Raw genomic sequence first — 13,558 nt, 5'->3', positions numbered from 1 at the left:
CCACATCCAAAGTACTGTAGAAACACCATCCCATCAATCCTGACAATAGCCTTGGGAAGTAAACATTAGCCAGATACGGATATTATACAGCTTGGAGGACTGAAGTAAGCTGGTCAGAGCCACAATAATAAAACCATGACACAAAATTCCTAGATCAGTCCAAATCTCAAGCTTCTTACCTCTCTTGCACACCCTGAAATTCTCCTCCTATTTAAAGTGAGACAGTGTCCAAAACACTGTCACCTGCATTTTGCCACCACAAATTCCTGCCAGGAGTCTGCATTAGATAGCTGGCTTTATAGCCCAGCATGTGGGTTTGTAAAATGTGTTCAACACTAAGCCAGGCAGGGCAAGAACACCAAAGTTCCGTATGGATTTCTTCTGTATCTCCTGACGTCCAGAGCAATCCCCCACTCTTCTAGTCTCTGCTATGTGGACTTTTGTAGAATTGCCTTTCTTTTCTTCTCTAGACCTCTTCCCTAGCATGCCAGCAGAAGCATTCATAACTATGCATAATAGAGCAATACATAAAATCACAAGCGACCTTAAAACAGTCCATCCTGAAAACTGTTTGGCAGGCACTTCTGTGCCTGAGTGGCTTACCCACTTTTTCTAACCCTCCTGCCTATGGGAAGTATTCATTCTGTTCTATTTTTCAGTGATTCATTCCTTAAATTGGCTTCAGTGTATTTTCTTGTTGAACAGGTAATAACTTTCTAGTCAGTGGATTTGTTGCCACGCTGGCCATTTTCTTGCTAACAAATGCCAAAATTGCATTACCTGGAAGAAGATGTTGTTACCATATTATTAAACTTTACTAAGCCGATATTAGGAAAAAAATATTTGTTCTTTATGAACGAAGTATTACAACTTGGTATAGAAAACAATAAGAATTACCCTACATCACAACGTCTACATGACTGATACCTTAAGGATCTAATCTGATTACAGGCCCATATGGGATATTAGACAGACTGAAAGTATTTCCATAGATACCTTGAAGTTATAAGTATATTGGGCATCTTGAATTACGAAAACTAATTCCACTCATATGTCTTGTCATGGGTTGTGGACAAATTTAAGCACAGTTTGTGTAATTTTGTTGGAACACATTTCATCCTTCTAATTTGCATACATCCAGTTTTAAGTGGCTCTGTCAAAAAGAGTTGGTAGGAAAGGTCACACCCCTACTGAGCATCTATTTTCAATCCTCTCATCTACTCACAGTGAGCTGCTGTCAACCCTCCAGACATCCCATCCAAATGATTGCTATCCTACTGACACTCGCCAATTCTTTCTGAACCACGCAGTTACTTTGATATCAGTGACTGTTAATCAAAGCAGAACATTTTCTGCATAGCCTTCTTTAATCCATGATCTTAAAAATATAATGTTGGTAGGCATTACAAACATTTCGCAGAAATGCAAGTCAAGGAATTGAGGTTTTTTTAAAGTAACTTTGTTTATGATCTTGCAGAAGGAAATAAACCACATGGGAATCAAAGCTAGGAATTTTAATCCAGGGCTGCCGCTGGAGTTATTTGCTTCCTTCTGAGTTCAGCTCAATGTAATCCATGCTTTCCTAATCTCTTTTTGTGCTTTCTTCCTCTGCAGGTGAATTCTACTTTCTCCCTTTTACAAAATGAAGATAGAAAATGTCTGCTAACACTTTATAGGATTCTGTAGAATTTTTCCAGAAAGAAATGGATTTTTATTTAGGAAAAAAAAAAAATAGATAGAAAGATGGAAAAAAAAAAAAACCCCTTCCATTTTCCATTGGCCACATTCCAAGCGATCTGATGAGTCTCTTTACAACTAGATCCAAACTAAAAACCCCAAAAACCCTACATTCCAAAGGGAGTAATTTTTTTCCAGTTTTTATTGTCAGGCTCCTCCTCTTTCAATACATTTCTTTCTCTCTCTTCAGAAAAGCTATTGCTTCCAACAAAGGAAGAAGTAGCCATCAGTTGTAGTAATAATAAAAGCTGTTATCCAGCTTGATTGTATTTAGGGGAGGAAGTAGATTTTCCCATTTGTTCATTCTGATGGGTATAAAAGGTCAATACTATGGTTTATCAATATCTTCACTGGCTCTCTGACAGAAAAGCAATGCAGTGACATTTCTATTTAGAACAGAAGAATTAATTCTGCTGAGCTATGTTGTCTACATTCCCTTATGTAGGAAAGTTCTCTCTTCTCTTGACATTATTATCATTTCACTTACCAGTGCTTCTGTGGCAGGCACTTCTTTTCCTGTTACAGACCACAGGCTATCTGTTCCATTTAGTGCCTGATCCCAAGAAATGCTGAGAGTTTAGTTCTTATTATTCTGAATTCAGATTAGAACCTTTATTCTTAGCACGAATACTGTGAGGATTCTTTCATGATGGAGAGTATCTTCAGTAATATCTTTTAGACAAGAGGTAAGGCAGCCTCCTACAGTGCTGAAAGCAAGTCAGATCTGCACAGTTCTGTTAGCGTTGGCATGTCTTGTATCTTACTGTGATGTCTTAAATCCAAAGTCATACCCACTAAGTGACCTCCTCCACGCAAAGCTTTGGAAGAGCCAGGTCACTTCTATGAACCCTTACCAGCAACAGCAAAGAAAAAGGAAACTGAGTCTTTTCTTGATTATTTGGAAGCAAAGCCTATTGCCAAGCAGCATAATAATATCGTACAAAATAGCAGCTATAAACTGAGAAGAAAACAAATTATCTCATTTCCCCTCTGAACTGTTGATAAGCAACATCTTAAGACAGTGCATAAGCAAACCCAACAGCACCTTAGTAAGAGGATGGGAGTTAACTCTGTGATAGACTTGGGGTCCTGGCCAAAACTACAGAAAGGAACACAAAACAAATCAAGCTCTAAGCCTGACACTACACCCACCTCTTTTATGCCCCTTTCCTCTGCCAGTCTGAACTGGAGCATATACTTTTACTCCAATCTTTGATTTGCACAGTGCGGTGTGCTTTTGTCAGCACAACCAGCTGCAGAAATGACTGCATTTCATTGTCAAGGACAGCAATTATCATGGATTTCTTCTGTTTCAGAAAGATGTTATAGGGAAACTGGTGTATTTAAAGATGCCTTTGAATTTGTGAAAAGCCAAAAAAATAACACTACTTTATTGTAAAAAAAAATTCAGAGCCTTTTACAATAACTGCAATGTAAGCAAAACACCAGATTGCCAAATCATTGTCCAGCACAGTCACCTCATTTAGTGGTGATGTATGTTATGGAAGATGCACCTCACTGCAGGTTAATATATCACAGTCAGAACTTAAAGAAAAATAATTGGAATTAAATCTTGGAAGAGAGCACAAATGCAAGTTTTCTAATTCATGCCAAAAGCCAACAGTACCCAGAATCGACGGTCATCAAAGCATATGAGCGCTCCACAAACACACTGTCACTCAGGTCAATAATACTGACAACCAACTTCCAGATTCTTCTAAGGTGCAAACTGTTCCTGTTATAGTTTTGACTGTGTGTGCTGCCTAACTGCCCTGAGCTCTAAGATTAGAGAAGAAACAATGCTGTAGAAGATGACAAATGCATCCTTCTTAGTTACAGGCTGTCTAAATTCTCAGTTATTTTGACGGTGGGAGGAAGCATAAAATGTTACAGCATCACACATCAATAATGTAAAAACATCTTTGAAGAGAGATGTAAAAGGTGTGTAATTACTAATGATCATGTTCCTATACTTGAAGAGAAAGCAAGGTAAACACACAAGGCGTTCAGTCTCATGGGGAAAGAGGTAACGACTCCAACAGGAAAAAAAGTCTACATTAAAGTTGCATATAACAATATATTGTGATTTCTTTAGTATCTATTTTTATGCTACATTAGAAAAGTACCTGATTAAAAGCCAAAAAAATTGAAAACATTCTCAGTTACATGGATGTGGCAATGTAGTCTACAGCCACTATTTCTCAAGTCTCATTGCACCAGCTTACACCTTATAGGCCTTCTCTTTTACCACTTTCCAAAGCAGCGTCGACACTGAAGGGAAACATACCAGCTAAATGCAGCTTTAAGGACTTCATACAGTATTTGGAAGACCACGGTTATATTCGCAACTCAGTTACAAGCTGTTCGTGACCTCGGTTAAATCAGTCCAGGCAAGACCACAAAGCAGACCTCAGTGTAAGATGTTCTTTAAAGTTCAAGCCCCTTCTCTGCCTGAGGAGAGCAGCCTTGTTTCTCTCTAAGCTTGTCCCTCCCTGGTCTACAACGCACAACGGAAACACAGATATTCATAGCAGCTCTAGATCTACTCGGAGACTCTGCACTCACAAAAGGTTGCATATGATTAACAAGCCCTGCAGGTACATGGTGCTGCAAGATTAAATACACTGAGTAAAGTGCAGACTCAAGGATCACAGTACAGACATGCACATGCCTTCTCTTAAGGTTGTAGTGCAAAATAAAGCAGTTTCTAGAGAACAGACTAAAAGAGGTAAATGTCCTACCAGCTAATCAAAGCAGCTCCCCATTTAAACAGAGATCCACATCCCTCCCAAGGCAGGTACCAGATCTCCCTGTATTGTGTAGGGAAGGGTTCTTAGCCACTCAGAGCTGTGGATCCTGCTACCTGACAAAACTCCTAAACTCTTTTGTACATCATGACCACAGCATTCCCGTATTTCCACTTACTACAGATATGCTGGGAGATTCAAAGTTTGAGGCATACAGTTACTGTGGTAGCAGGAACTATATAAATACCCTACAGAGGATTTGGGTAGACCAGCTCCTAATTTGGGACCATTGTCTCCAAGGAGGTTTTGGTATTTTTAAATGATCAACTAAAGTAGGAAGCTGAATACTAATACAGGATTGATGATACAACCACACACAAACTGACACTTTCTTTTCTCCTCTATCATGGCAAGTTAACTACCAAAGCAGTAATCAAGCCTATATTTCTCCACATATAAGAACTCACACTGACATAAATATGAGTTTAGGGTGAGTTAGAAATACATAAAAGTCATTCCTACTAATAGGCACATTTCAAGCTGTCAACAGTGATTTGAGCATAACACTAAGCAGTGTGAAGAGACAGCCATAATCATTCCATATTAATTCAACTTGCAAGAAGATGAAGGTCAGGGGACAAAAAGCAAAGCAACACTAAAACCAGTACTTGTCAGATGGAAAAGGACAAAAACAGTTGGAAAATAAGTTTATTTTTCAGACTTCTAAGAAAATTTACAAACAATGGTGGTGTAAAAAAAGAAAAGACACCCTATAAAAAAGGTTGACATCATTTCTCAAACTATAGCATCAAATGAAGTTACAGAGAAACAAGTGTACAGTGAAATTCTATTCGTCAAATTAGTATTAGCTAAGTAGTTGAAAATGTAGTAAGTAAAGTCTAATAATAAATCTCTACAGCCTACTCAGAAATCCCATAACAATCCAACATTCTGAGCTTAAAATATACTTACAATACACAAAGAATTCATCTCTGCAATCATCTATACCACTGAAATCACCTAGGCAAAAATTACATAGCAAAGGCACACCTTGTGAAGTTTGTAAAGGACATCTTGAGCATGCTACAATAACATACAACAAAGCAAAACACCCTGCATGCTTGCTTATTAATCCCCAATGTCTAATACGAAATAAAATAAAGAAATAATAGAAGCAATATTTAGTGACTTTCTTCATGCTGGTTCTATTCTTCATCCAGAGTGAAACAGAAAGCCTTCCTTGCCCTATTTTCTTTTTGAACCTTGGCACTTTCCCAGGGTATGTTCTCCCTATGTTCATCATCATCCTTGTCATTAGTGGAGCAGGTGGTTCTTAACCAAGTCAATCCCAATTATGAACACCACCATGCCTTCCACATTTGCATGTCTTCATCCTGCAACCTGTCCCCAACTCTTCACATGCTGAACTCCAACACACACACAACGTGCCCAAATCTAACCTTGATTTGCCAAAGTTTACATACAGGGCAGAAAACAAACCAACGCGTATGTCCTTTATTACTGCTGCAGACAGTTCCTCTATTCAGGACACTTACTTTAAATAGTAGGCATTTAAAAACCATTAACACAATTTAATTAACAGCTTAACTTGAAATTGCAAAGGAACTCCAAACACTGGAACACTAAATCCTTTTGAATGTGAATTTGAATAAACGTGAAAACCTGGTGTCTTCATTAACCCATAAATCAACTCCTCCTGGCCCTAACTGCATTTTAAACATATTCTCTTCAGAGTACAAGAAATAAGAATTATTTTTTAGTTACAGTGTATGGATTTGTGCCTTCACTGTATTCATCGAGAGAAAAGCCAAAGACGGTGTCCATTAAATACTGCAAAAATACCACATCTTGATGGTTCAAAAAAAATGTATCAAAAGGTTATTTTTTCTTTCAAAAGTAAAAACAAACCCATGAGTCATTCCATTTAATGTCTTCTTTCCCAAATGCTTACAAATAGGTAGGAAAAAAAAAAAAGGTAAGAAGCAGATGTGCATATCTCATGCTAAAACAAGAGTTAGTAAGAGTGTTGCACCAGTGTTTTTCTCACTAAATCTGTTTAAATATCGACAATTCCTGAAATTCTTGCCAACTGATATTATTAGGGCAACTAGAAACACCATGAAAACTGACAACACTTTGCAATAAAAGACATAGGAGTGTATGTTGTTGGGTCAACAGGCAGTTAAAGGAGTGACATAATTTAGCCTTTAATGGCTTTGAAGATATACGATGGAATACTCACTTTCAGCTTCCTGTCTGCCACAGATATCCAGGGTAAACTTTGATAAATTCATGTCTAAACTGAAAATTCAGATCACTCGGAAACATTTAGAGCATGTGAGTTAACTGTACCTTAACTAATTCTTTCCTCACTGCCTATAACAAAGACATCTTGGAGCTTTCTGATTCCAGGGCAGAGCCCTTCTAGGAATCAGTCTTGTGCATTTTCCCCAACTCCTCTCTAACTCCAGGCAGCAGACACACTGCCTGTGTACCCCGTTGCCTGCACTGCAGAAAAAACAGAAGTGGGAGGCTGAATCTCAGGCTCTTGCACCCAGTCAAGCTTTCAGAATTAGGCTAGAGGGCTCGTGAGGGCCTTTGGTGCAGAGAGCTGGCAAGGATGGACTGGGAAGAACACTTATCCTGAAAGCTGCTGTAGACATAACCTTAGCCTGTCATACCAGTGCCTCCCTGCGGCCCAAATGCTGCAAGTACATGACAAAGTAACGCCCAAGGTGCTGTTACAGAGGCTGTACAAGCACCTCAGGGAGACAGCATGTTCTAGATTTCAGACACATGAAGGCAGTCAATGATGCAAATGCATAAAACACCTCGTGAGAATAAAATAATCCCTTAAGTTTATATTTTAATTTTTCTCTCATAACATACGGTACACTCAAGCCCTTTTCATAGCAGTAATTTATGTAATCCCACATGCTCAATTAAAAGGTACACACTTCAATAGTAATACTTAATTCTTCCAACAAAAATCTCTCTTGCTGAAACCCTACTTCACACACTCCTTAATTTGAGCACTCCATCATTCCCAGCCTTTCACAACAGCTCACCAACACAAACAGCTTTAACTTCTTCTAGTTTAGCAAACACATTCACCAAAAAAGTCTTCTCTAGAATAGGTAAAACCAGAAATATTTCCTCCGTGCAAGGTACAATTAATGTATAAAGCTTACTGTCATAAAAAGCCAAGAATTTAGCAGTGTTCAAAAAGAACTTAGGGGAATATCAGTCATAGTAACAGACACTGGCAAATGTGTTTAGAAAGGCATATGAATCTCCATGCTTCAGGTTTTAAGTCTTTATGTGACCGGTGATCAAAATTATTTTTTCCTGCAAATACACTGTCCTGGTAGTATGCCACCAATGAATTTTCATACAACTCATCTAAAGTTTGGCTAGTTATAAATAATAATACTGGATTAGTTGATCTGCTGTGGATTGCCATGCTAACTTGACTATCTTTTCTTTCCCCAGTGAGAAGCTTCACTAATCTGGCTTCTTGTGCAAGACATGCTCAAACTACAAAGATAAAGAAAAGGAAAACATCAATAAAATTACAAAATATGTACTGTGGTCACCTAAAGAGCAGCACATACTATTTGGCCTCCCTTCTTTCTTCTTTTGAAATACCAGCAGTAAGATAGATCAATGTCCTTAATTCTAAATTACTACTATATGACAAATTCATCCCTCTGTGCCTGTAAAGTTTCTGTCTCTGTAAGCCACTCACACCCAAAACGAAATTGGTCAATTTAAAAGTAATGACTGATGGCCTATATTGTTCAGTGTTTTCTTGATCAGGCACAGATTTTGAGGAAACTATGTGCTAAGCCTCTCAACTTGAGCATAAACAACACAAAAGTTATTACCTGTTCAAATTATTAAGGAAACAACAGTATTTATGACTTGCAACTTAAGTCATTTTAAATTAATCATGCTCTATTAAGTAAGGCTTGTTAGCATCTGCTCAGTGTTAGGTATTTACCTTTAGTCCACCACAGATTGGACAAGCTGAAAAAAGAGCTCTTGTCATCCCAAGGTGGGGGCTACATGTGTCATAGGGGTCAGCTGAGGCCCCACTAGGTGGTGACAACTCACTACTTTTGGAGTCTGACACCTGTCCTTGTGGTTTTGTGTCTGACCACCTTGAAACCAAATCCACATATGTCTCATCACTTGAGTCCTTGCTGCTTTCTGCAAGTAAGGATGAAGGTCTCCCTCTGTCCTGACTGTGCTCAGGTACCCTCCGTTCTTCCAAGTGCGGTAGTAGCAGTTTTGGGTCACTAGCACCTTGAGGTGACATGGCCTGGTCCTTAGGTAGTGTGGAATCTGCACTCTTCGGTTGCACATCTTTAGAAGCTGCCTGTAACAAACTCCTGGGTATATCATAAATACGTCTGAGAGAGCTGGGAACCTGATACTCTGATCCCGCACCTCTCTGGGGCTCACTGTGAGGACAAGTACATAAATTCTGATCCGAAGGAAAGTTCAATGGCAGGCTTAGCAATGAACCAAACTCATCACCGTGGCAAATGTCCAAGCTCCCAGCATAGGAAGAGAAGCTTCCAGAGTAAGAAGAGTGACTACCGGTAGCTATTCCACTGTCAGAAGAACTCTGACGACCTATTTCCTGTAGCTGTCTGGATCGGAGGGGCTTTGGAGGCAGTTTCGTGGTGCCACGTGCCCCTTCTGGAAGGGTCTTTTCTTCACCAAGATGAATGCCCTTTGCAGCTGCCAGTCCATGACTCTCTTGAGAGGTGCTGGCTGAAGATTGTTCAGGCCAAATTGTTAACCTGCTCCCAACACTAACATCTGAGTGGCTGGTATCTGAAGATGAGCTTGAAAGACTTCTATCGTCTCCTAGAAAAGAAGAAAACACATCAACCTATGTTTAAAACACAATCGACAGATTGAAGCATGGCAAGCATGAACTAACAGAAAGCACCCTGAGATTCCATCTGCTTTTGTAAAGGGAACTTCTGTCAGAAAGCCAGAATTCCTACAAAAATTCCTATCCCCACAGGAAAAATAAAATGAAAATAGTATGTTACCTTGCCATAACCCTACCACATTATGAGCATAATGCATTCAGGGCTAAACTTTTAGAGTTTATGCACCAAGTTCTCCCCTTTTCAACCATAGTTTACTTCTGTGCAGTTAATTGGTTTTATTTTAGATACTCCTATCATATCATAGGGAATAGTCACAAAATCCCATGCTCAGAATAGCTGAGGATGCTCTGAAGAAAACCTTGTTACTATAACCCAAAGCCGTATAAGACATTTCCATGTTTCTTTTTAATCTGAATCAACCAAATTATTACCTTATTTGTACTTTTTTTCTCTAGTTATATCTTATCTGAATGACAAAGTGAATATTAAAGAGATTGCAAAAATAAAATCAAACTTAAGACTGTCCTGTTCTCTCCTCTAAGCTCTCCTACACTGTACTTCTCCTTAATATCCATACCAAAATGCAACCATACATCACTGTTACAAACAGAAATGAGAATACTACTGTTATAAAAATGTTTACACATCTATATACAAAAAGATCTTCCATGATTCATCTATGCACATATTGAAGGAATTCTTTTTCTCACTGATACTTGCAAGAAGGACACTTTTACAGGTAGCTACTGCTATGCAAGACAGAAGATGGAAGAAAAAAATTAAACATTGGCATGAAAGGGCATAAGGACAAAACACAAACATCACACAAACACATACACAAAAACAAACAAAGAAAAAAAACCCCACTTTCTTGTGGCAGCGCACACAGTCCACAATGTTATTTCCTTCCTTCTTAATAAAAAAAAACAAAGGCTGACAGCAGGATCATTTTGTAGGTATTCATTTTAATTAATTTTATTAATTTTAAACCTTGGGCAATAAGTTGCCAGATGGTGTAGAAAGAAGAAGGGTCCACTGCAAATTGTGACCTGAGCTGCTCGTTATATTAGGCTGTCTCTATTCTCAGGTGTTGAGGGAAAAGTTCAGAACAATTCTCTTGCTCTTCATGAAGTAATTCTTGATATATACTATCACAAAATAGCAATGTTTATCCCTTGAAATCTAATCCTTTCTTTTCCTCCAGTGCCCATTACGTGCCACTGGCTTGTGACCCCAGTGTAACTCCTCAGATTAAACTATACAGCTGTCTAGACAGAAGGCATGAATAACAAAAATATTAGTGTAGTTCCCAGCAACATGCCTAGAAGAAGAAATATACTTGTTAAATAAAAGTTATTCTGCTTACAAAAATATCTGTTTTTATTGAAAAAAAGATTGTTGAATTTATTTGAAATCACTTATCTTAGACATATATTTTAGGCACTTTAAAACTCTGAAAGGGAAGCCCTCACAGTCTTGAAGAAAACGCTCTGACTAGGTAGAGCTACATGTTCTCCGAGGCAGTGGCAGAATCTAGATCTCCAGATTCAGGCAAATTTCCTCCCACAAAACCTACAGGGACAGTCTTCTTACAATATTTCCCATGAACACAAATATTTAATTTTCCTATGCAAAACTCAAATAACAGAATAGGAAAATCTTACTCTAGGATTCTTCATTCTCTGAGGATTATAACATTCTTAGAAGAACCAGGTCATAAATTCAAATAATCTCAAGCAGAGAATGTATACAAAGTTGGGTTGCATGTTTTCTAACCAGAGCAACTGGATTAAAAAAAAAAAAAAAAAACCAAACCACCAGCCATACTTCTCTATCAAATCTCATTTGTTTTCCATCAATCTAGACAAGTCTAGTAGTTATATGCTAACTAAGAAAAACTTAGGAAATCTCAGTGGAATTTAGTCACAAACCACATTACTCAGCAGTGTCAAGACTAAAGTAGCTATGGACATGTATAGAAGCATATAAGTAAGCTCTTGAGGCTCTTCAGAGGGCCATTTTTAGGCTTGTAGGCTTTAGAGTCAAGAGAAAAGCAGATGTTTTGAAGATCTAACTTCTGTTATTAAACAATTCATATGGAAGTTCGGGGCATAGGCCCTTTTACAAATCCAGTGCTAGACACCAGTTCTATTTTAATACCTAAACAACTCTAGAAGGGATGATACCACCACAAAGAGAAGAGTAATAACACTTAGAACCAAAGCACGGGAGTCCAGCTTTTACTACAAAAATCTGCTGTAAGCCTGATGTGTGAGCTATACAAGTCAGTTCATCTCACAGGATGGAGTGAGTCAAGTACTTAAGCAGATACCAAACTTGACGCAGACAATTCTTTTGAAGTTGCATATGCACAAATTCAGTAGGATTCAGCATATTAAAGGATATTCCTGTGTTAGTAGTGTTTGATCCAAAACTCACTCTGCTCAGCTGAAAAACTCCAATCTATGTCAATGGACTTTAGACAATGCTGTTAAAGAACTTCCCCACAAGCAACAGCAGTCAAATCAAATATCTTGACAATTTCTCAATTATTTTTCTTTCAAGGTTGGCATCTTATACTGATATACATATGGTCATTTCTAAAGCCTAGGAAGGAAGGAAGGAAGGAAGGAAGGAAGGAACACCATTTATTTTTATTTAATTAAAGATATTTCTTACCTCCGCTACCCTGGCGACTTGTATGGGACAGCAAGCTCAAGCGCTTTTCTAATTGCAAAGCTTCATGAGCCAATCTTTCCTCTGAATAGGCTGGATTTGTACTTGGATCTTTAAAAAGAAACAGAAAATAAATAAAAAAGAAGAAACATGGAAGATATATAAAAAGAAGAAAAAAGAAAAAAGACACGTTCTTATGTTACATGCTCTGTTCTTATGTTTGATCTACTGCAGGAGAGGGAAAATGCTGACTGGAAAATGTATAGGACAATCTGCCTTCAAGCACATCCTGGAGAAATGCCACATAGTAAGTTATAATTTTAAGTGACAAAGACTTTCAGAGATTATACCCAATGTCTATAAGAGTTACCACCAGGGACAGAACCCTGAAGAGCACAGCACTGAAGGCAATAGCTACAGAGATAATTAGCATCCAACAGAGGAGTTGAAAACTAGTATGTGATCTGTAAAACGTATTTTGATTTCACTGAACTCATTGGGAATTTTATCATCAAGAAAGATCAAATTTTTCATCCTACAAATTGAATTTATGATGTAGATTTGTAAAAGTCATAATTATTAAACTAGCTGATACCTTCCAATCCAGATCACCTATTTACGAAAACATTGCTTTCAAGTTTGATGTTCAGAAAGCCATTAAGTTCAGAAATCAGAGACGAAATAAGCAGCCCGGTGTCTCTCTGTCTTCATGTTTAATACAAGTTAGAATGGTAAAAATAACTCCTAAAATGTACTATCAGGGATTTTCCCCATACATTTTAGTGAGTTTGCCATTCCAGCTACAATTACTTCACTGAAGAAGGCTCCTTTTATTCCAATAGAAAGAGAAAGACCAGAAGTTACACAGAATGTGGAAGAACTTTCATCAGTAACACAGGCCAGTTTCCTCTAAACCATTTTGTTTCCAGCCAGGCACAACAATAAAACCAGATGTTGGAAGTAATCATAACCATTATCCCAAGAATCTTACAGATTTCTTCAAACAGCACTGACAAGTGTGTTGTGTTCAGCACTTGCAAAAGATATGATCTGCTAACTTTTTCATCATCGGAAGTTTCAGTAGCTCTTATTAATTGCATAGGGAAATGAATTAATTGCAGATAAAACAGATTAGTTTCCTCATAACTGCTGCTCTTAAATATCTGATCATCTGGGTAGTAGTAGCACACCACAAAAACATTTAATAATTGAATCATTTAATAAGAGGGGGGAAAAAGGATGAAAAAGGCCACGCATTGCTGTGGTTGAGTTAGTAAGATAAAAAACAGTTGAAATGATGAAAGAAAAGTTTCATTTTCATCCCAGGTCTTTCAGTTTTAAAAGACTTGGGTTTGATGTTGTCAACAGAACAGCCAAAGCAGCTCACAATACAGGGAAGGAGCATTGCCAGGTGAGCTGAAGCTCCATGGGAGTCCCTACATTATTAACTACCTGAGAAACAAGCTG

The 13,558-nt window shown here is 38.1% G+C and overlaps 1 protein-coding gene across 2 annotated transcripts in view; it reads right to left on the bottom strand.

Moving 5' to 3' along the window:
- The window catches only part of DOK7 (docking protein 7), a 68,724-nt gene that overhangs the window by 30,580 nt on the left and 24,586 nt on the right, over positions 1-13,558 (bottom strand). For both annotated transcript variants that reach the window (XM_054825366.1, XM_054825367.1), the window contains exons 6-7: positions 12,095-12,202; positions 8,509-9,383 (exon numbers count right to left, since the gene is read on the bottom strand). In XM_054825366.1, coding sequence (XP_054681341.1) covers positions 8,509-9,383; positions 12,095-12,202 — 983 coding nt within the window. The remainder of the gene's footprint in view (positions 1-8,508; positions 9,384-12,094; positions 12,203-13,558) is intronic.

The sequence above is a fragment of the Grus americana genome, chromosome 4 (assembly GCF_028858705.1).
Source record: "Grus americana isolate bGruAme1 chromosome 4, bGruAme1.mat, whole genome shotgun sequence".
Classification (NCBI taxonomy): Eukaryota; Metazoa; Chordata; class Aves; order Gruiformes; family Gruidae; genus Grus; species Grus americana.
This window is presented reverse-complemented; position numbering and strand designations above follow the sequence as displayed.